General features: G+C 46.7%; 2 protein-coding genes across 4 annotated transcripts in view; one reads left to right on the forward strand and one right to left on the reverse strand.

Annotated features, from left to right (window-relative positions):
• Positions 1-7,926, forward strand: part of citb (citron rho-interacting serine/threonine kinase b) — a gene marked incomplete at both ends in the record, with an annotated part of 53,751 nt that extends 45,825 nt beyond the window's left edge. Inside the window, 5 exons of the mRNA XM_083912821.1 lie at positions 28-201; positions 460-748; positions 2,055-2,074; positions 2,887-3,028; positions 7,798-7,926. Of these exons, the coding sequence (XP_083768947.1) occupies positions 28-201; positions 460-748; positions 2,055-2,074; positions 2,887-3,028; positions 7,798-7,926 (754 nt within the window). The remainder of the gene's footprint in view (positions 1-27; positions 202-459; positions 749-2,054; positions 2,075-2,886; positions 3,029-7,797) is intronic.
• The window catches only part of mtmr3 (myotubularin related protein 3), a 31,648-nt gene continuing 13,759 nt past the window's right edge, over positions 3,881-21,769 (reverse strand). For 2 of the 3 annotated variants that reach the window (XM_083911811.1, XM_083911810.1), the window contains 15 exons: positions 20,396-20,562; positions 20,210-20,306; positions 19,776-19,889; positions 18,355-18,545; positions 17,670-17,801; positions 17,402-17,513; positions 16,258-16,453; positions 15,829-16,014; positions 15,355-15,525; positions 14,693-14,838; positions 12,694-14,221; positions 12,468-12,578; positions 12,226-12,314; positions 11,209-11,235; positions 3,881-8,529 (listed from right to left, as the gene is read on the reverse strand). In XM_083911811.1, the coding sequence (XP_083767937.1) occupies positions 8,358-8,529; positions 11,209-11,235; positions 12,226-12,314; positions 12,468-12,578; positions 12,694-14,221; positions 14,693-14,838; positions 15,355-15,525; positions 15,829-16,014; positions 16,258-16,453; positions 17,402-17,513; positions 17,670-17,801; positions 18,355-18,545; positions 19,776-19,889; positions 20,210-20,306; positions 20,396-20,562 (3,439 nt within the window). In that variant the 3' untranslated portion in view covers positions 3,881-8,357. The remainder of the gene's footprint in view (positions 8,530-11,208; positions 11,236-12,225; positions 12,315-12,467; positions 12,579-12,693; positions 14,222-14,692; positions 14,839-15,354; positions 15,526-15,828; positions 16,015-16,257; positions 16,454-17,401; positions 17,514-17,669; positions 17,802-18,354; positions 18,546-19,775; positions 19,890-20,209; positions 20,307-20,395; positions 20,563-21,769) is intronic. The other variant, XM_083911812.1, reaches the window with a different exon arrangement.

Consider the following 21,769-nt stretch of genomic DNA (forward strand, 5'->3'; position numbering starts at 1 on the left):
TTCCCTCATCACTGTCTGTACTTCCAGCCCTACAGTGCTGGCTCACCTGGACATCCCCAACCCTCGCTACCTGGGCCCAGCCATCTCGTCCGGGGCCATTTACCTGGCCTCCTCCTACCAGAACAAACTGCGGGTCATCTGTTGTAAGGGGAGTCTGATCAGAGAGTCTGGAGAGCTGCAGAGGACTGGCTCCAGCAGAGGGTCAGCTCCTTTACTTGGTTTGAGAGATAAAAAAAAAACACAATGAAGAGAGGAAAATGACAGAATTGTAATTATAGTGTGTAGGTGGATTAAAAACACTTGAACACCTACAAAGCACTTGTTACCTTGAATCCCCCTGATTGTGAACGGTCGGGGAGAAACAGCAACACTGCCATCTGCTGTAACAATAGCCTACCTTCTTGCTTCTTCAGGGTTTCTAACATTCAGACCCTGTCCTCTCTACTTTCTGTCCTCCAGGAGTCCCAGTAAGCGCGGCCCGCCCACCTACACAGAGCACATCTCCAAGCGTTTGACCTCGGGCCCCGGCAGCCACGACGGCCTGCACCGGGAGCCCAGCACTCCGCATCGTTACAGGGAGGGCCGCACCGAGTTCAGACGGGACAAGTCTCCCGCCCGACCGCTGGACAGGGAGAAGTCGCCCGGCAGGGTGCTGGACAGTCGCAGGGAGAGGTCACCTGGGAGATTCGGAGACAGCACCCGACTTCATGCTGGGTCCGTCCGAACACAGCTCGCCCCTGTTAACAAGGTACTGGAGCTGAAGTGTATAACTGAATATTCCTGGCTGCCTTCTGGACGCGGTCACGCTTCTCTTTCATCCCTTGTTTACGGTTCAATTACAAAAAAAGATCAAACAAACAAACAAAAAATAAGACCCTGTAACACACGCAGAGCGGGTCTGATGTCAGACTTTATCCCAGCAGTGTTCGTCTGCTGAGGCAGAAGAGTTCAGTGTGAACTGATCACAGGAAGTCACAGTGACTCAATCAGGAGCTGATGCTGAGCAACAGGAAGTTGTGATACATCCTGAGCTAATTCATGCATTAAATCATCCTGAGTCATGTATTCATTAAGCATTACTGAAGAACATGATTTGTTGTCTTGTTATAAAGTGTTACCATCACATCAGGGCACTGTTCCTTCATCACCATGAACACACTGTAGTTTCATTTTTGTTTTACCTGTGCCTGATTTTTGATTGAAAGTTAAAGGTTGAATGTGTAGACTCTTCATTAAAACCTATATTTAAAAAAATTAATTTAAAAAAATACACCCACGGGGCATTTTGAGGGGTACAGAATGAAACTATTGCTTTTCCATAAAAAAAAATATCTATTCTGAATTAATAATTTAAACATTTTAAACATTGGACACCTTTGACAATGACTTTCTGTCACGTTCTGTTTCCATTGTAGCAGCCAATAGTGTTGGGAATTGCTGGTTGCCAGGGTTGTCTGTTGTTAGGTGCAGCTACTGTAGGCTGGCACTGGGTGAAATGCTTCTTTGTCCCAGCAGCTGAGTGAGCGGAGACGGGCAACAACCAGAGTCACTATAGGCCGAGCATTCACTCCATGGACTGAGAGAAAGGAGAGGAACGCCATTCAAACGCACGCCCACATGGCTACGCTTCTACTTTATCGCCAACCTTACTTTCATGTTTACGTAGCTGTAACGGCTAATGCTAACGGCTAACGCTAACTGTCAGTCAAACTCCTCTAATACTTGTTTTGATGCTGTGGTTTTCTGGAGGGGACGGGTTCAAACAGACTCAAACAGACTCCGGTCTCCTGTAGACTGCTGGGCCGGGTCTGACCAACCTGGCAACGCGAGTGCTTTTAATTATATTTCGTTGTTGCGACTACGATCTTGAGACACTAGATGGCGTTGTTCTCCTCATTCTCCATATTCAGCCTTTTATCCTAACAGAGGGAATTCTCATTTAGGGAAAAACTGTTGATGTAAAAAGTAAAAAAGGAAGAGGAGGTAGTATGAACTGTAGATGTTCACACACTGACACAGCAACGTGACCCTTTGTTCCTGTTGTTGTCTTGCAGGTGTGGGATCAGTCATCGGTGTGAGCTCGGGTCCATGCTGCTCCTGACTGGAGGTTGAAGAGAAACAACGGGAAAAAAATCCTCGTTCCACTCTGAGCGCAAGCACACACACACGCACACGCATACACACACACACACCACTCAGGCTGAACGCCAGCCCCATCGCCTGTACATAGTGCAGTCTCAGTTCCTCGTCCAGCAACACATCAACCTGCACTGGGAGACGTCTCCTCTCCTGCGACAATCCTCTTTTTCTGACTCGTGCTTTCATGGGAGAGAAACCCCAGCGTCGATGTGGTGGCAGGGAACCTACAGAAGAATAGAATCTACTTTATGATATGTACTCAAAGTTGTAAATATCGTCGTCTGAGTTTTTATAGATAAAGGGAACAGTCGGCCGGTGAAGCCACGTCTATTTTTTTTAAAAATGAGTTTCTAAAGCTGTCGCAGGGAGTTCAATGATGTCGTTGGTTTACGAAATCCATTATCAACATTTCACTCCAATCTGAAGCATCATGTTGGGCTTTTTTTTCTCTGTTCAGAGAATCGAACCCACGTTTAATTCCTCACACAAATCATGATGAGAAAGAGGTCCGAGGAGGCAACACTTTGCACACCAGATTGGATTCGAACAGGAGTTAAAAGCTCGTTCTCGTTACACGACCGGTCTTCTTTCTTTGGATCCAACGTACGGTCCTCTTGACTCAATAGCCTTTGATATATAACTGCATACGATTGCTTTATTGACCGTCGTCGTCCGGCCAAACTTTGTAAAACAATTATTAAGCAATGTTTTGCTCCAAGTGTTCCTCGTGTTGTTCTTTTTTTATAGCAAGCCTAAGATCAAGAGACGTGCAGCTCTGCCTATGATGCCGGCCGTGGTGCGGTCAGGCTGGCTGACGCTGCCTCAGCTTGCTCTTAGCCCGCTGCCGCCGCCGCCGCTGCTGCTGCTGCTACCGCTGCTGCTGATTATGGTACAGATGTCCTGTTTCTGTGCAGTGATATTGAGTCTAGTAATCGTCAGGGGTCGTCACTTTCTAGTATCGTTTCTTTAGAGGCAGTAAAACCACCTCCACCTCCGTTCGTCCCATCGGTGAGCATGACTAACTTAGAGCAGCACTCGTCGCTTTCTCCATCTGGATTCTCTCTGGGTTGTTCTTTTCTGTCACGTATTCACTTGAATTTGCATTCAATAGGTAGACGTTGATGTTAGACAGTAACTTAAGATTTCCTTGATTTTTAGAGATGTATACCAGTACATGCATTAAACAGGATTGAAGTGTTTTCTTCTTTGTGTGTGTGTGTGTGTTTGCAGCTGCAGATATCCCATCAGCTTTAATCAGTGAGGGCAGATATGAGGTGCTGCTAGCAGACAACACAGTAGGTTTATCTAGTTTATTTTCCTTTAATTCTACAACAATGTAATGCTCTTTAAAGTAAATCCAACAAAAACAAAATATTCAGACTGAACAAGGAGCACTTGTTGTTACAGGAAATTGCTATGTACAGCTACGCGCTCCTCTGACAGACACGAGAAGGTTCAAAGTGCTTATCAAACAGAAGGGAGAAAAGGAGGAGAATCAAACAAAAGCACGAGTGATCCCTTTGTGAGAGACCCGTAATAAAACTGCTTGGCACCAGTCTCCACCAAAAAGAGACACGCACACACACACACAAACACACGCACAGTCAAACCAACGCTCTATGCATTCACACGCACACACTCGCATCAAGTGATTACTGGGCCGTTGCAGTGACGCTCTGATAGAGCACGTCAGCGTGAGTGAAGGGAAATACAACAAAGCAAGGGGGGGGGGGGGGGGGGGTAAAGCACGGCGAGGGATGATACTGGCAACGTGTGTGTTAACTGATGACCTGTTCACCAAGTTACCCCGACCCTCACACACACACACACACACACACAACCAGCAACCATAACGCTGGGAACGAGACTGAAAAGCACAGCACACTCTCAGTTTTATTGTGATGCACTCTGTGGCAGTGTCGTCTTAATTTCATGTGCAAAAAAGAGCCTTTTTTAAAAAAAAAGACAATTCACATTCATGGATTGTTGAAGAGGACAAGCTCGGTGCCCCACGTGCCTGTGATGGTGGTGAAAACACACGGTAAGGATTCATGCTGCTGGCTGTCAGTGCGTCAGGGAGGAAGGTGAGGGAGCTTAGGCATCAAACCGGGCCGGTGAAGGGACATTACACTGAGCCATCTTTTTCAAATGGAGTCCTTTGGTGGCGTTTGATAGTCTGTTTTTAAGAGATTATGAATTATGAAGCACTGGCAAACATTTGCTTTCAATATTTAGGACACACACACACATCTGAGAGGAGTGTGAAGCCTTGGAATAGACCGTCACTGATCATCACCATCATAAACTTTAAATGTAAAGTCAACGTTCTGGTCGCTGGTGTTTCCCAGTTTATCTAAATCTCTGCGCATGAAGAACAGAAAGTGGCTGTTTACGGTCAACATGCTGCACATTTAATGCAGCAGTAGCTCAAATAAATTAGAGTTTAATGCTACTCTTGTTGCCGTGGCATCGTGTGCTCAAGTGTTTCTGTCAGCGTCAAAGACTGAAGGTGGAGCTGTTGAATTAAACACGTTCACCACTTCCACAGGAGGCAGTGAGTAAAACAAACACGTCAAGCCTGTGGATGTTGTTGTTCTGATCACACTGCACTCATCTGCTGATTCAACCACATTTCAGTCCAACACAAGATGAGTGATACAGATCCAGTACGATTAAATCAATCGCAGTATTATTTATGCATTTCCTCATAACAGCGACCGTCTGGCCTCCTGCTAAATGAAGCGTGAGCGGCCCTCTGCTGACCTGACATGATGACGAGGACGAGGAAGAAAGATTCAAAGATTGGCAGTCTCAACAATAGGATCATAATTCAAAGGAAAGTCTGCGATCGTGTGCTGTACCTTTAAAGCTCCGGCTGACTAAAGGGAAACAAACACAGATTTTCAATAACAACAAAGGCCATTCTCAATTATGTAAATCTGGAAAACGAGTCACTCGGCCACTAGAAGCTCTGTGTGCGTGCTTGTGTGTGTGTGTGTGTGCAAAGTAGAGGTAGTGTTTGTAGATGATTTTAAATGGAGTAATGTTTGTGTGTGTGTGAGTTGAGGGGGGGGGTTGTTTTGGGTTCAGGCTGCTTGTTTTGGACCACTGTTCTCTCAGTGTGTTGACGTCTCATCGGCTACGGACACACTCGGTTTCTCTGCTTTTGTAATTCTGACGTGATCAGCAGAGGTCACATGATGCTAAACGACACCTCTGACTTAACCCACAAACGATTTCTCCTCATAATCGGGGAAATCGTCGCATCCACAAACCCTCCTGTGATTGGCCGACGCAGAGCAGAAGGGAGTGTGGCCGTAGCCGCGGATCAGAACCACGTCTCATCTCGCAAACACTGATTATCCTGTGGCAGGTGAATTGTCCGGGTTTTAAAACAGCAACTCGACAACAAAACCTTAATAAATTAAACCAAAGCAACGATCGCGTTTCAAAGGGGAAACCACTGCAGCATCCGAACAGGACACCCTGCTTCTCTATTTAAAAAAAATAACCTTTAACAGGGTTCAAAATATAGCTTTTTTTTCTGAAATGAATAACAAAGGAAAACAAAGAAATGAAAAAACTAAACTTTTTGGTGACTAATTAACTGAGCCACTATTCAAGGATTCTATACATGTTCTCTTAAATGCTATATAGGTATCTGAATATATTATTTAATTCATTTATTTTACAAAAACGTGTGTGTGTGTGTGTGTGTGTGGAAGGAGGTCATTGAATGGGTGTGAGGCAGAGTGGGGGCGTCTCGGTGAAGCTTTTCTCTTTTTCCCTGTGGGAGTTACAGACTTTGGAAAACGCCAAGAGCCCTTTCTGCTGCCGCCGCTCTCCTCCGTGTTTCAGCCGATCACGGCGGAGATCACAAGTGAGGCCGCGGTCGTCTGCCGCTTCCAAAAAACTCCACGACTTCACTTGTGATTTCCACCGACTGAAAAGTGAGATAGACGTCCAGCTCCCAGTGCCTGCTGGGTAAAATTTTAAAAAAGGGTGCTGGGGGGGGGGGGGCTGTTGTGAGTGAAGTGCGTGAAGGTGTGGCTAACAGGAGAGATGACACAGTCAGTCAGTCTGTGTCGGGCACAAACTACCTGCAGCTCGTCTACCGTCCGACACACGTGGGCAACGCCACAACACGTCCGTTCACTCTCCCTGCAGACGCTTAATAACAGTCTGTCAGCGTGGAAGAGCTGAGCGGCCGTCAGCTGTTAAAGGGTCGGATGTTCTAAAGCCTTTTCTACACATCACTAACTAGTCCTGTCATAACATAATGTACTCCTCGCTGCGGTCAAGGTAAGTAGAGTGCTTTGAAGGGACAAAGGCCTAAAGATCCTGTGTGCACCCTGGGCTGAATCTCCACACGCGTTAAACACAAACTCAAAACTGACACAGACACCCGCTAGTCGTATATACGGTATGCACACCCACATAAGTGCCAGTCTGTGTCAAAAGCTGATCAAAAACAAGCAAAAACGCAGAGATGAGACTCAGCCCGGAGCACCTTAAAGGGTCAGTTCACCCTAATCACAAAACGGTGGATTACCCAGAGTAATGGGGACACTTAAAGGTCGGCTCACTCCTCATGAGTTGTGTTAAAAACCCTGATGATGTCGTCTTTCCTTTGGTACGGGGACCACAAACTTAAAACAAAAAGCCTGTTTGGAGTTTGAAAGATGTGTGTGGTCACCAGGGATCTCATTTAAAGACACTATTGAGTTGCACTATGGGAAATGTAGGATCAAGCATCTTTGGAGCTGGAACTACAAGTCAGGATATTTCTGACAATTCTTCAATCTGTTTCTTGCAAATCACCCGACTGAATGGAAGTACAATACTAAAGGAGTGATGTACCGTGTCACAGGCCACAGGCGTCACTTAGTTATCACCTCTGCCAAGGGGATCATGTTTTAGACTCGGTTTGTCTGTTTGTCAGCGGGATAACAGGAAAAATACCGGCCTGATTCTCATTAAACTTGGTGTAAGAGTGAATCATGGGCCAAGGAAGAACCCATACTACTTTAGGGTAGACTACACTAATTGTTTTCCACTTTAGTTTACAATGAAGATTGGGCATTTATGCAGCATTTATGGCTTTGGAAAATTCACACTACATTAACACTGTGAGATAGAGCATGCTTTAGGGCAGGTCTGTGATCTCCGAGTGCATTTCTCATTTGATAATCAAACAGTCAACTTACAGAAAACACCCTCAGGTTCCAGGTTTTCAATTTTAAAAACAAATGTCATGTGTTATTAAACTGAATATCCTTTGGTCTTGGACTGTAAGTCGGACAAAATGAGCATATGAATATGTGACCTTGGGTTCTGAGACATTATAATGGCCATATTTCACTATTTTGTGATAGTTTACAGAATAAATTATTTCTTGATTAAATGATAAAATTATTTCTTGATTTTTTAAATAATGGAAATATTAGTTGCAGCCCTTATTTAATTCCCCTCCACTGTATCAGGTGGCAGCAAGATCTGAGAAATGAGAGGTCAAAACTAAGTAAATAAAGAAAATGAAATGTAGATGCATGCTCAGAGGTCAGTGAGAATATATGGGATGGTAATTTAGGTGAACTGACCCTTTAAGCTGTCCCTAAACAACATTGGAGAACATCAGCCATCCCGACATTTCTAAAGCTGAGGGACCGCCTGGTGATTGCCAGGAAAATGTTCCACGACGCTCCTGATCGTTCACCCTCCGGAGTACAGAAGAAGTCCCAGGTTGGAGATGATGGTCTGAAGAAGTCTGCTGGGAGGCGTGGATGAGCGGGGAAATGATTCCATAACCAAAGTCAAGAGACTTCAGCAACACAGTGAGACGACCTTCTCTGCCTGCCTGGTCCAAGGCACCAGGATGTCCATTCTCACTCCTCTGGCCTCGGGGAGGGGGGGCAGTCCTGTCACCGCCACACACCATCTGTGTGGCAAATGTGTGATTCCCTCTCACACACGCGCACAAACACACACACACACCACCCTCCCCTGTGCACACCCACCGTTCAGAGCGCTCGGCATCTCACCAACACGTCATTCAGCTCCTCTGCCACGTCATCCTCTGTATATACACGTTAAATTCCATATCTGCAGCACACACACACATAAAGTACATGGGACATTCTGTGTAGCTCCCGTGCTCTTCTTCATCGGTGCGCCGGTGTCGACGGCTGGCGGCTCATCCTGCCCCGCGCCTCTGAAACTCAGTTGGAGCTGGCTGTGATGGGCTTCTCCAGCTCCAGGTCCAGGGGAGCCGGGCTGAGCTTGAGGCTGCCGTAGCAGGTGTTACAGACGCGGCTGGGCTCGAACAGCTGCTGGCTTGGCACTGGGATCTTCTGGTCGCAACAGCTGGCGCAGAACACGTTACCGCAGTTCCTGCAGGGAGACACGGACAGGTCACTGGTGGACTCTCAGACAGCCCCTTTACACCTACAGTTACCATGCGTCTCGTGTGCATACGGTTCAGCTCCTTCACATGTGCAGCGGGCCCTGTTCTTCAGACGTGGAAGCTGAGTCAGCTGGATTTGACTGTTGAACATTTGATACGGGACCAGATTCAAAATATATTCAAAGAGGGTTAAGGTGGTGCAGGCTCACTGACAGTTATCTGGAGAAGGATTTTTTTTAAACTTAAAGCTTTTTTTATTCACTGATTAGTTTTCAGATACAACAGTCAAACCCGGGACGCTGTGTATGTGACGCCCGCTCTAGCAGGTGAACTACTGGGCGCCCCACATAAATAAATGTGATTACTAAGCTAATTTTGCTAAAAATGAATTATCTTTCCAGTTAATGGCTTCATGAGAGATCCAGGAAGGGTTCATTGCACACTTATAACTGGTTTTAGCTGCTCTAAGTTAAGGGATAAGGCTAATCCAAAACTAACGGCATCTTTATTAGTCAACATGTTAGTTTATCTCTACAAGTCTATCCACTCCAGCTGAAGATGTGAATCTATTTTTTAAGGATGACATTTGTTAAACAGCTGGGCACTGTACCTTTGAGCAAACAATAAACAGGAGTGAAACTATTTTCAGCTGCAGATGTATTCATATTTGCAGCACTAGTGCGTACTTGCAGCAGGGTGGTGTACAGTACGTGAGATGAACTCAAATGGCCCCCAGTGAATCTTATTGATGTGTTTTCAATAGTTTTTGGACCACAGTGGAGCTTTATGGCTCATGGGAATAAGAGGGGAGAGCTTGTTAGAACGGAAGAATCAATTCATGGATTTGGTCTTTTCATGTGTTAATAAAGAAAAATACAGAATATCACCAGTCTCGCCCTTTGACTACGGAGCCCTCTCAGCTCACCATGAAAACAACCCTGTGATCGTGGTATTTCAAAATAAGAGTGAACTATCATTTAACATGACTCCATCCGAGCTCAACAGATCACATTGGCCTGGATTAGTTAAAGATCTACTCACAAAGATTGTCATCTAGTTCTTTTAAGTTCCTCTCTATCGAAGAGCGATTTAAAACAATGGTGATTGATCATGTGACCCACTAATGAAAGCACTTGTTGCCTCTTTGGCGAGAATAACAATATCCGTGTCTGTGGTGACGTTCCCTCTCTAGATGTAAATAAGGCGCCGTGTTGGTGACGCTGCTGACAGCGGTTGGTCTGCCAGCAGAAGTGGTCACTATCGCTTATGCTGCGTTCACTTGTGATCGGAAATCGTGAACTTCCAACTTCTGAGTCAGGCTTGTAGTAAGGACAGAAGTGTAATACGTGTCTGTGTTGTGGGTATGTGTGTGTGTGTGTGTGTGTGTGTGTGTGTGTGTGTGTGTGTGTGTGTGTGTGTGTGTGTGTGTGTGTGTGTGTGAGATACAATGCGATGACATTTCATCACAAAGGCAGATTGACACACGCCGCACGACCTGGTCTGCTGTATGTCCTTCATGTGTGGCTGTGTGTGGATTGAAGGGTCACATATAGGGGACGGACTGGAAGTAGAGAGGTGAATGTGTTTCAATAAAGTTTACAAAAGAGAAAAAAAAAATAGTAGTCAACACACACAGTGTCCGTGAACGTGACGAGATGGAGGCCGCTGGAAACAAGGAATCTCAAATCGTACGGACTTTAAACCACATTTAAAGAACAGGACGCTGATGTGAAAATGTTTCTCCTGTAAACAAACTGATTTACAGAAAATGATTTTGCTGTTGTTGTTGTCTGATTACAATGCGATCACCGCACCACGGCTCGGACGCATGATAAAACAGGTGGAAAGAAGGTCTGAGAAGTTGTGAGCAAACCCCATTCATCCCGTTTTCACTTCAGCCCTGCCGTGATGCTGCACTACATGCCGGGTTAGCAGAGGCGCTGGAACACTCAGTGGTGCCAACTTGATTATTCAGCCCATTAAAAACACACGTTACCATCACTGGACAGGAAGGCAGGTCACACTGTTTCAGGTACCCATGCTCAGATTAAGATGTAAGGCCATGCTCGCACACTTACACACACATCCGCCCCTTCTACCTGTTTGTTCAGCCTGAGCAGAAATTAAAAAAACAACCCACATCTGAGTCTCCAGTCTTTTACACCACCAGGTGGACTGAGTGCTCTCCAGTACCATGCTGTGCTGCTGGGAGGTGAGATGCAGACGGCTGGCATGGGGCAGCATGCTGCCGGGTCGTGTGTCGGGGGTGGTGGTGGGGACAGGGTGCTGCGGTGTGGTGCTATGGCAGGAGTGTTTTTGTTTTCTTAGATTAAAATTTGTTCAGGTGAAATTAAAGTCAGCCGTCGACCAATCACCAGCCCCTCCCACTGACAGCACCGTGCTCACGCACAGCCAGTTAAAACCGCTGAATGGAAAGACATTGGCAGCAGGAGGCACACTCAAGTCAATACGTGTCAGAAATGAAGAGAGGTTTCCCTGAGAGTTTGCTGACAACTACAACAGATTGAAGGGAAACCTGATGCAACAGGTGAGGAGGGGAAGGAGCAGGGAGGGAGGGGATGGGTTAGGAGGAGGAGGGTGCAGCGATGCCAGTTAGAGGGGTGGAGGGTGAAAGGTGGGGGGGGGACAGGGGAGCCGGATCTCACCAGACCTCCTGGACAGGCTCCCTGCCACTGTAGAGGAGAGGGGCAGACAATGGAGAAGAACTGCCTGAGCGGTGGAGAACACTTAACAAAAACACACTTCATGCTGAAGATGTGTGTCACAAAGTTTTGAAATGGCTGCAGTGCTACATTGTTATTTCTAGATGTTTGTGTTTTGAATCCATGGCTGAAATAAGATCTTTTACAGATGAGGTTGTATAGAACTTTGTCTGCAGTCCAGACCACACTGGATGAGCAACTACACCTACTCTGCCACTCAGGGGTTCACTTGATCCAATCCATTGCAACAAAGAGAAAGTAAAAGCAGTGACATGAGGAAATGATAACACCACCGGCTGATAAAATGAGGCAGAATGCTAAAGGTTAATCTCATTCTGCACACTTTAAATAAACAAAAAGTATCCTGATGCTTCAGAGTAAACTTCATACTAATCTGTTACGGGCACATCAGTGTAGGACAGCAGCTCTATCCAGCACAAACCAAGCTAATATATTTAACTCTATCGACATCAACACCATCATAACCACTAGTTTGTAACACCACAACTCCAGTTTTTAACCTTCATTACAAACTGGAGTTGTGGAGTTTGAAAGCCATGGGTGTTTATAGAATATCAAGTTGCATTATGGGTGATATAATTGTACCTGCATATGCATATTAATAAGAATGTAAAACTCCCTGATATAAACCAAATTTAGCCAACAATCTGATTTTGAGCTCTGGTCTGCAGAAGTGATATACATGGAGAGGAAGTAAATCCCATCAGAGATGAATTTGAGACTCATTAAGATGCTGAGTGGGAACTGAAAGCTGCCTCAGCTTAATCTAGGCACAGTCTGGATCTATCTGGATACAAGACACTTAGTCTGAAGAAGAGGAGTGAGCTTAAACAGAGGAGACGTCTCTTTAAGCCTTCACAGGACAGACGGGAGTGGTCGATGACAGGGAGAGTGACTGAAGGTCTGAGATTCTGCAGCTTGGTTACCCTCAGTGCTTACCTGCAGTGATGCTTCCTGGTGGCGAGCCAGAACCTACTCTCACAGCCGTAACACTGGGCTGCCAAATGGTCTGGGTACCAGCGAGTCACCTGTAATGTACAGACTAATCTCAGTTCACAGCTCCCATCCACAGAGCAACTCACCTACCATCTGATCTGAGATCTGAAGTCCAGATATGCAAGCTAAAAACAAATCGTTTGATTCCTTCCCTCCCCTAAAGTGATCTCAGCCTGGCTGCTCACCTCAGTGTCCTGCTTGTCCACCTGCTCCCAGCTGGCCTCAGAGAACAGCTCCGTGCTGCAGCGCGACAAACAATTGGGGTCCAGGTTGTACTCAGAGTCTGTCATTGAGGTCTGCATGGAGGGAGACACAGATAATTGGAAGGAGTGTGTAGGAGTTCATGGGGCTGAAGTTACACTTGAACAGTAACATCTGGGAGGTAAACAGATCAACCTGTCAGCATCTTACCACTTCATCTCCCATGTCCCCATTGATCCTGTGAGAGCCGGCGTGGTGCTGATTCTCCAAGCGACTCCACAGCTCCTGCACCTGCTTCTTCAGAGTCTCCACCTCCATCTGATGTCCCGCCTCGATCTGCCTCAGCCTCTGCTGGATGGCGTCTGTGTGCAGCGTCAGCCCGTCATCATCCAGATGGCTGCGTGACGGCTGCTCTGGGCTTATGGCGGCCCGGCCCAGCAGGGTGTGGCACCAGCGGTGCTGGGAGCAGCTACCCCGTGGATGTAGGATCAGGGAGTTGCAGCTTGCTAAGGACACCTGTCGACTCAGAGAAACCCTCTCCCCGTTCCCTTTGGCCCAGTGATGTCCTCCGCAGGGCTCCCCATCGGGTTCCCTGTCGCCATTACAAAGCCCTTCCCTGTTGACGTCAGCACTCACAGACTGAAAGGCACAGACAGAGGGCCGCTTGCTGCCCCCGTTTAAAGTTCTTATAAAGCCATGTTCGCCTGTCTCCAGTCCTTTCTCCTTCCTGGAGCAGGGCGATGGGTCCCTGCCACTGCAGGGTTGACGACTCGGACAAACAGGCAGCTGTGCCAGTGGCTCCAACCTGCTGCAGGCCTCTTCAGTTAAAGTCTCTGTGGAGCTTTCCATCAAGGAGGCCCTCTTATCCACCTGCTCCAATGGCTCTGGGACACTGTGGTCAGATTCAGAGTCAGGGCAGGTCTCCTCATCCACACCTGGCTCTTCAGGTGACCTGTCCCCAAAGCCATTGGTCATAGTTCTATGGGCTGCAGGCTGCTCGGGGTCGCCTGAGCCGGACTCACTGGGTCCATGTGCAAGCTCCTCTTGTACAGAAGAGTTCTCTACATCCTGCTTCTCAGGATCCTCCGGTGTCTGAGTCACCTCAGCTGCCTGTTGATCCAGCTCCTCTACCTTCTGTGTGGGCAGAGAAGGAGACTCCTCCTCGGCCTCTATTACGCCATTTTCCGGATGGTGACCATTAGTAAATGCTTCTCTCTGCATCTCATTGACCTCAGCACATTGATCATCCGCTTCGACTTTTGCTTCTTCCTCAATCTCTGTTTCAACAGTGTCATTGACATGTGTGACAGCAGCACTTCCATCTTTCTGAACATCTGCTCCCGCCTCCTCCTTAGTAGCTTCCTGAAGGATGTTCTCCATCTGGCCCTCAGCCACGCCCACCGCCACAGAGAGCTCCGCCTCCTCTGCCTCCTCTCCTGTTTCTGCTGTGTTCACAGAGGCTTCCTGTCCAAGCTGAGCGTGTGAGCCCCGGGGCTGCGGGCTGTCTTCCAGCTCAGAGTCCACTCTGTCTGGGTAAGGCCCCACTCCATTAGGCAGCACATCCTGATCCTGGTTTCCCCCTCCCTCGGGCCCCACTGCCATGTTGAGCTCCAGAGAGCGTCGGTGGTCCTGCCATTTCTCATTGAGGTTCGGATCACTGGAGCGGCGGTTAGGAGCCAGCGAGCTTCCCAGCTCACATGCACTGGGCAGGTTGTCGAAGGAGCGAGTCTTCGTACGTCTGAAGGGCAAAAAAAAGAAGAATTAAGCTCAGGAAACAGCCTTTCATTACATAACAATGGCTGAGTGTATTTAACACCCTATGATTCAATCCACAGCTGCACACATAATCATTACAGACTGTTTAGTTAGAAAATCAATCACGTCAGCTTCATCAAAACAAAATACAGCACAAACAAAAGAGAAGCATTCAGACTTTGTCTCTTTGACTTAGCTGTCATATTCTACGGTATGTCAACATTGAATGAATCAACTTCCTGTTGCTCTTCTTTGAGGTATGACTGTCATGAGACACACAAGATTAGCAGAGCACAAAACCATATCTGTGACTGTGATGGCCTGAGCAGAGCTAAGCATCTAAGCAGTGGAGTTGAGAAGCCGGGCCCGTCTGGCTGTGGGAGTCGTCGACCTGTGTTTATCTTACATGAGGAAGGAAGAGAGGGGGGGTCTGGTGCCAGCGCGCCAGGCTCACCTGCCCAGGGGCGCGTCATCAGGGTTGCCACCCGGCACAGGGTAGGGGGCGCAGGAGTCATCGGAGGGGGTGGTGGGAGAAGAGCTGGGCAGGTAGACCGCCGTCCACAGCATCAGGTTGCGTACATGACACACTGGGTGGAGAACCTGCAACAACAGCTGTGAACTTAACTCAGTGTGATCACAAGAATGAGGGGAAATGACACATAATGGAAGCAGAATATTCTGGAATAACACCTATGAATTAAACAAAATCATTGTTTAAACTGACATTTGAGAGGAACATCTGAATGCAATGATTTGTTTGTTTGGAAAATCAAATGTTCCCTTCATGGTTAGTGGAGAATATTTATGGTCATGACACCCACACCCTCACCCACACAAGTGCGAACACAATAAAACACAGTTACCACAAAAATGCAATTCCCTGCAAGACCAAAACAATTAGCAGTGAAGCTAAAAAAACATTATGAAATACAAAGCTCTGGGCCTCATCTTTCCTATAACACATTTGAACACACTGTTGTCTTTTCTAACACATTTTCTTTAACATCTTGAACTTATTTTATCCTCTGTCTTGCTCTGTTTCAATCAAACTAGAACCAGCAGTGCGCTTCTTCCTAAAGGACTCAAGACGTAACACTTAGACAGTGATGCACGTACTGTCTCGGAGTGAGAGGAGTACAGCATGTTCCTCAGCGTGCGGTTGGCCGGTCTCAGCAGTGACCAGACTGAGCATGTCCTCTCCTGTACGTGACGGTCCTCCCTCTCCTTGCCGCTGTTACACAGGAAGGTGCCGAACAGACAGGAGTAGGTGTGCTGCACCAGTTTCACCTGCACACACAAACACACACACACACGCACAGAGAGACAGACATGTAGAAGCTTGTATACACACCTCAGGTGTGATAATAATAATAATAATAATAATAAGAGATGACAGGAGTTTCCTCCCATGATTTATGAACACACCCTGACTGTAAATGTATATCAGTGGCAGCCTGATAACTGATTTGTATACACTTCAGTCAGAGGCATGCCATTCCCACCTCTGTACATGACAGACTTCTGAAGCATCTAATCTTTTTAATCTCTCGGAATCAGACTTTGCAATAGTTGTGTACAACTTGAACGCACCAGGAAGGCCTCATTAAACTCAAAGGAGCATGGGAACTGCCTTTGCAGCTGGTGGACACAGTCCAGCCACTGCAGGAAGACCGGGCAGCGCTCGTTCAGGTCTTCAGAGTTTTCACCATGGCCACAGCGGTCGGCAAACTTGTGGCCGAAGTCGAGCCAATCAGTCTCCACCAAAACCTGGAAGCCCTGCACGTAGACATCACAAGATCTTCGATTCAATGAAATGATTCTTTAAACACAGAGGGATACTTTTAGACCAATGATACTGACAGTTTTTTTTAATATAAAAACAACAAACAAACAAGTTTTCCTGCAATCACATTTTAGCTGCACTGGAAATATCAAAATAATTACAGAATGTCAATGATAGGAGATTTCATGGCTATATAAACAAAACAAAACCGAAAGAAGAGGAGTCTTTATCTGTACCTCGATAGTACGGTAGTATGGGTCCAGCAGCAGCTTGGACAAAGCAACGATCTGAGGTGTCCGGTCCCAGCCGTCAGAGCAGTGCACCAGAACGGGCCTGTGGTCTCGGTCTACAGCGTTGACCACCAGCAGCGCCGCCTTCAGCAGCAGGGACAGGTGCTGCAGCCACTTGGTGCTCTCCAGTGCAGAAAGCCAGCTGCAGGCACACAGACAGCCACGGAGCAAAAACATCAGAGGACTTCATGTGCCTCAGACACTAAGTGATGGCACATGTGTTATATAAGGACAAGCACATAGCATGGACCAGTGCCACATTCCACAGCATTTATAGCTGTATCATGTTTGCAACGCCTGTCAACAACTTCTCTGTGACTTTGTACATCAGCTAGCCACTGCCTGTCTGTCTACTGTTTGGTGCTGAGCAGTTAGTGATTATAGCCATCTTTAAGCATCACCTTCAAGCATAAGAGCTCTGGTAAAGCCACTGCTCAGCACTAGTCAACAGACAGAAGAAATTAGCAGCTAAGGAAAGTTGGTGGAAGAACTAAAGTAGAGCAAATATTAGTCTTGAATTTGTCAGGTGTCCAGAAGCACAACTCCAAATGAATGACATTGTTTCTCTCTATCTGCTGGACATAAAAATAGGCAACTGTTTGCTAACACTTTGATAATAATAACTTTCCACACCAGCAATATTGTGGCAGCTGTGGTGTTTGGATGTTTTTTCTGCCCCCTAGTGGCCACACCGATAAATGCAGATTTAAAATCCAGGTGTTTGGTACAGCAAAAACTGCCCTTTTTGGATAATGGTCATGTAATATTTCAAAACATTGATGTTTCAAAGTCTGTTTTTGTCTTCTGATTTGATTTTCTAGCCACTTTCAACAATGTTTTCTTAAGCCAAAGCGATTCAAGTGCACATCGTTGTAGCATCGAGTCTGACGGAGCAAATGGAAAGAGATTCTTAGGGTTCGGCTGGGCTCTCTAAATCAGGCACAGATGTATGGCTAAGGCCAAAACAAAGCTGTGAGTACCTATAGTTACAGCAAAACCTGAGAGCTTTGAGTTTAATAGTTGTAGCCTTCTTCAGAGTTACGACCAGTTGAAATCGTGGGCACTGCTGGAGGCATAAAAAAAAACGTACTTGGCTGGATCAGGCATCTGAGTGCAGAGGAAACGCAGAGACTGGAAACTCTTGCGGATGGAGTGGATGTTAGCCATGCCCATAAACACCACCTCACAGTTGGGATAGTACTCTGGAACAGGAGGAAAACCATGGTTAAAAAAACCTGGGAAAACTACAACTGGAGGAGGTTTTCATTTTAGCACACAGAACAATCACATTTGCTATTAACTGAGCACACATTGACCTAATTCTGTTTGTAACAAGGGACTGAGCTGACATGACCTACCTGGGCATTCACAGCCTCCCCCCTTGGCCCTGTTAGCTACGGCAGCAGCGTAGGACCTGGCGTCCAGGATCAGTAACTTGTGAGGCTGAGTGGCCAAACTCTCCACCTCTGAGCCGTTGGTCATGGAGGATTCTGATAAAGACACAAAACACAGCACAATGATTAAGGTTGTGAAAGTAGATCTGGTGGTTATGGTTGAGTTCATTATCACGATCAGAACATCCAAACCTTTAAAATGCAAATCAATTTCATCCAGGCACATCCATCAAAAGTTAGAAGTTACTTTGTGTGTGTGTGTGTGTGTGTGTGTGTGTGTGCGTGCGTGCGTGCGTGCGTGCATGCGTGCGTGCGTGCGTGCATGCGTGCGTGCGTGCGTGCGTGCGTGGCTCGGCTGTTCATGCAGATGGAAAGACCTCCGCGTGGAACTATCTGCCTGTGTGGTTGAAGGTGTGCTTTCTAGCTGGAAGTGTGTGTGTGTGTGTGTGTGTGTGTGTGTGTGTGTGTGTGTGTGTGTGTGTCTGTCAGAGTGCACAACATCGTCGGCTGTTCATGCAGATGGAAAGACCTCCGCGTGGAACTATCTGCCTGTGTGGTGGACGGTGTGCTTTCAGCTGGAAGTGTGTGTTGGTGCGTGGGTGTATGTGAGCGAGAAAGGCTGACACTGAGGCCGAGTGTGAGGCTTTACCAAAGTCTGTATCAGTTAGGTCAGTGCCGTTGGTGTAGCTGCCGTTGGACAGGTGTTTGTGGGAGCTGCTGTCCACGGCGCAGGCCTTGGCGATGGACTGGACCAGGTGCTCGTCATCAGCGTTCCTCCAGCCCCACCAGCTGACCTCTGGCTGACCGCAGCGGGCGATCACAGCTCCCGTGGTCTGGTGCCTGTGGGGAAGTGGGGCCAAAATACAACGACATAGTCAGTTCACTGTCTTAGGAGAAGACTATGGTGCTTTATTTCATCTGGGATCTAATTTCATTTACAGGAAGAAAATAGTGTTTGTGGCTACAGTACGCACAATACAGAGATGTGCGGGATGTCCCAGATAAGAGACGGCCGGACAAGAGGGCTACAACTAATAATTTGTTCCATTATCTATTAATCCTACTATGACTTTTTTGATTAATCATTTAACACATCACAGTGTCCTGAAGAATATATGGACAGATCAAACTGCTTATCCTGTCCAGTCCAAAACACAAGTATTTAGTTTACGATCTTATAAACTTAGACAAGATATTTGAGGATTTTTGATTTCTTTTGCTTAAAAATGAACTAAGGTCCCTGGTTTAAATCCCGGCTGGGGCCCTTCTGTGTGGAGTTTGCATGTTCTCCCCGTGTCTGCGTGGGTTTTCTCCGGGTTCTCCGGTTTCCTCCCACAGTCCAAAGACGTGCAGGTGTTCGGTTCATTGATGACTCTAAATCACCCGTAGGTGTGAATGGTTGTCTGTCTCTGTTCGTCTCTATGTGTCCTGTGATAGACTGGCGTCCTGTCCAGGGTGGACCCCAGGGACAGGTGGTTGAAGATGAATGAATGAATGAACTAAGAAGGTATCTGGGAATGAAATATCATTCTTTGGTTGAACTGCTCACATCTCATCTTATTCACAGTTGGTCAAGAGACCTTTTGTTTTTGATAAACCATAAATATTGAGAACCAGTGGTTTCCGTCGTTTTACAGCCACAAAAACAAACTTTGTCTCATACTTATTTCAGGTGCTGTGACGCACAAGACAGGCATATACAGTTGACATTTGTGGTTGGAGTAATTTTCCAAAAACAAAGATCAAAGGCTCACAAGCACCGTTTTTGTGGTTCAGTGAAGCCTTGACATGGTGTGCATCATTGGGTAAGTCAGTGGACAAACTGCGAATAGAGCCAAATGGAGAAATGTAGCCTGTGGGGGGAGTTATCCACAAGTAATTAGCTCTATGCTGTGGTTTTCCAAGTTAACTGTGTCCACAGTGGCAGTGATATAGAGCCATAAAGATATTATCTGAAGCTGGTTTACTTCCTTTCCAGCATAAAAAGGCCAATCAGCACATAGGAAAGTGTTTCATTGCTGTGAGGCAGTAAACAAGTTTAACCTTCTACCTTGAAACAAACACACCGACCTATAAACCACAGCAGGAAACCTCTTCCAGGAACGGAAGGCTGCCACATTTTCCAGCTCCTTGTCAGTGATCCAGGCTGGCACCAGGAGCTGCTGAGGGTAGCTGGGGCAAAGCCTGGCAGAGCAGAGCAGAGGGACAGAGAGAGAGCGATGGTTTAACAAGGAGAAACAAAGAGCACCGAAGTGTTGTGATGGCTCAACAAAAGTCTCTGTCTACAGACACCTAATCCTGGGCTGGGCTCTTATCAGCCCGGGGTGCAGCTCCAGTGGAGTACAATAACACAACCACCCACTGTCTAACACACACACACACACACACACACACACACTGACTTGTGCTGTATGCCAATGAAAGCAAAGAACAGATCTATCTTCAAGCTGGGAGTGAAGGAAATCAACACAGCAGCAGGTATCCCGAATGAAAGCGGCTTTCACCTGAACTTGCTGTTGATGTCACATATCCTCCAGGCGTTTTGAGTGTCAAAGCCCATCCTCTCCACCTCGTTCTTGAACCAGGAGGTCACGTGTTCGCCTACAGAGAGCAGAGATGTCCGATAAGACCAGAGGGGAGCAGAGGTTCTGCCGGGGTTACGGGAGGACATGCGAGAGACAGTGGGGTACCTGGTCTGCATAGCTCGCCGTGCTGCTCCTTCTCGCCGGCATATACCTCCATGCACCAGGCGTGGAAGGCAAAGGAGAAGAGGTCCTCCAGGCGAGAGGGAGGGCGCACCGCCACGTTCAGGCGTTTCAACCATTCCTGACACTGCTCAAAGGTGGAGAACTGACACCTGTGGGTCAAACACAAAAGCCAATGATAGGTGATACTTCAACTACCTCAGAATCAAGCAAACACTTGCTTAAACAAAAGTCCTTTACATTAGTGGAAAGGAACACAAATCACATAAACCTTGCTTTTCCACACTCAATATCCTCTTTTTTGTAGCTAAATAGGTGTTAATCATGAATGTGGTTTTGCGATTAGCCCCTAAAATGTCATTAATAGTCGTTGTTGCATTTTACTAACTTTATTTCCAGGTTCAGACGCTGGGCTTTCAAACACTTTGGCAGTGTTTCACAACTTCTGTAAAGTTGTGAAACACCGCAGAACTGCTAGGATAAACCTTTTTTATCATGAATCTTCCACAGAGATTATTCCAAGAGACAGAGAAAATGGATATTTGTGTGCAGTATAGATTTCAGCATGAAAAGAAAAACATCATGAGCTGGTAAACAGTTTAGTGGCAGGGCAGCAGCTCGGTTTTAATTGTTTTAGGCTTTTATTGTGAAGGGAAGTGATATCACCTCTACATAATACCGCTTTAAACTTGTCTCTCTGACCCTCTTGTGCAAATTAAAGCCTGTTTTGTCATTTTCGGGGGGACGTTGAATGGAATAGATGTGTGTGAGGAGAAGGTCAGTCTATTCCTCAGGTGTTTATTACAAACCGTGTTTAGTTCTTGGTGGGTTGAACTTGGTGAGGCTGCTATGTCGGTTCGGGTCATTCTGGCCTCATTTTGGTCCAACAGTTTATGGCTGTAGGATTCCTGTGTTACCTTATAGTGTGCCATGTTTAAGTGTTGCCATAGCAACCGATGCCACATGGCTCGTTCCTGTCAGCTAAATTGTCTAACGCCTATATACCTCTCTGTATCTGGACATCAGAATAAACTCAGCACAGAACGTCACATGTACGTCCTACATATGGATATGGAACAAATGTGTTTCTAAATCAAGTTTCCTATAACTTTACCAAAGAAGGTAACAGTCTTTAGGTCAGTGTGATGCGGAGGTGGAGTGTTTACTGCAGATTTGGTCGGATGAAAATATTCAGTTGGACAAGACGCACAAAAACTCGGAGGTCTATGGAAAGATTTGTAAACAAAGCGACGCATCGCGATGACGTCAATCAATGCGTGTGACGTGTTACGGCGTGATGACGAATGGACAGCAAGAAGCATTTGCGCGAGGCCCAGGTAGTGTGAGTACAAACGGGCC

This window comes from Echiichthys vipera (genome assembly GCF_963691815.1).
Source record: "Echiichthys vipera genome assembly, chromosome: 4".
NCBI classification, from domain to species: Eukaryota; Metazoa; Chordata; class Actinopteri; order Perciformes; family Trachinidae; genus Echiichthys; species Echiichthys vipera.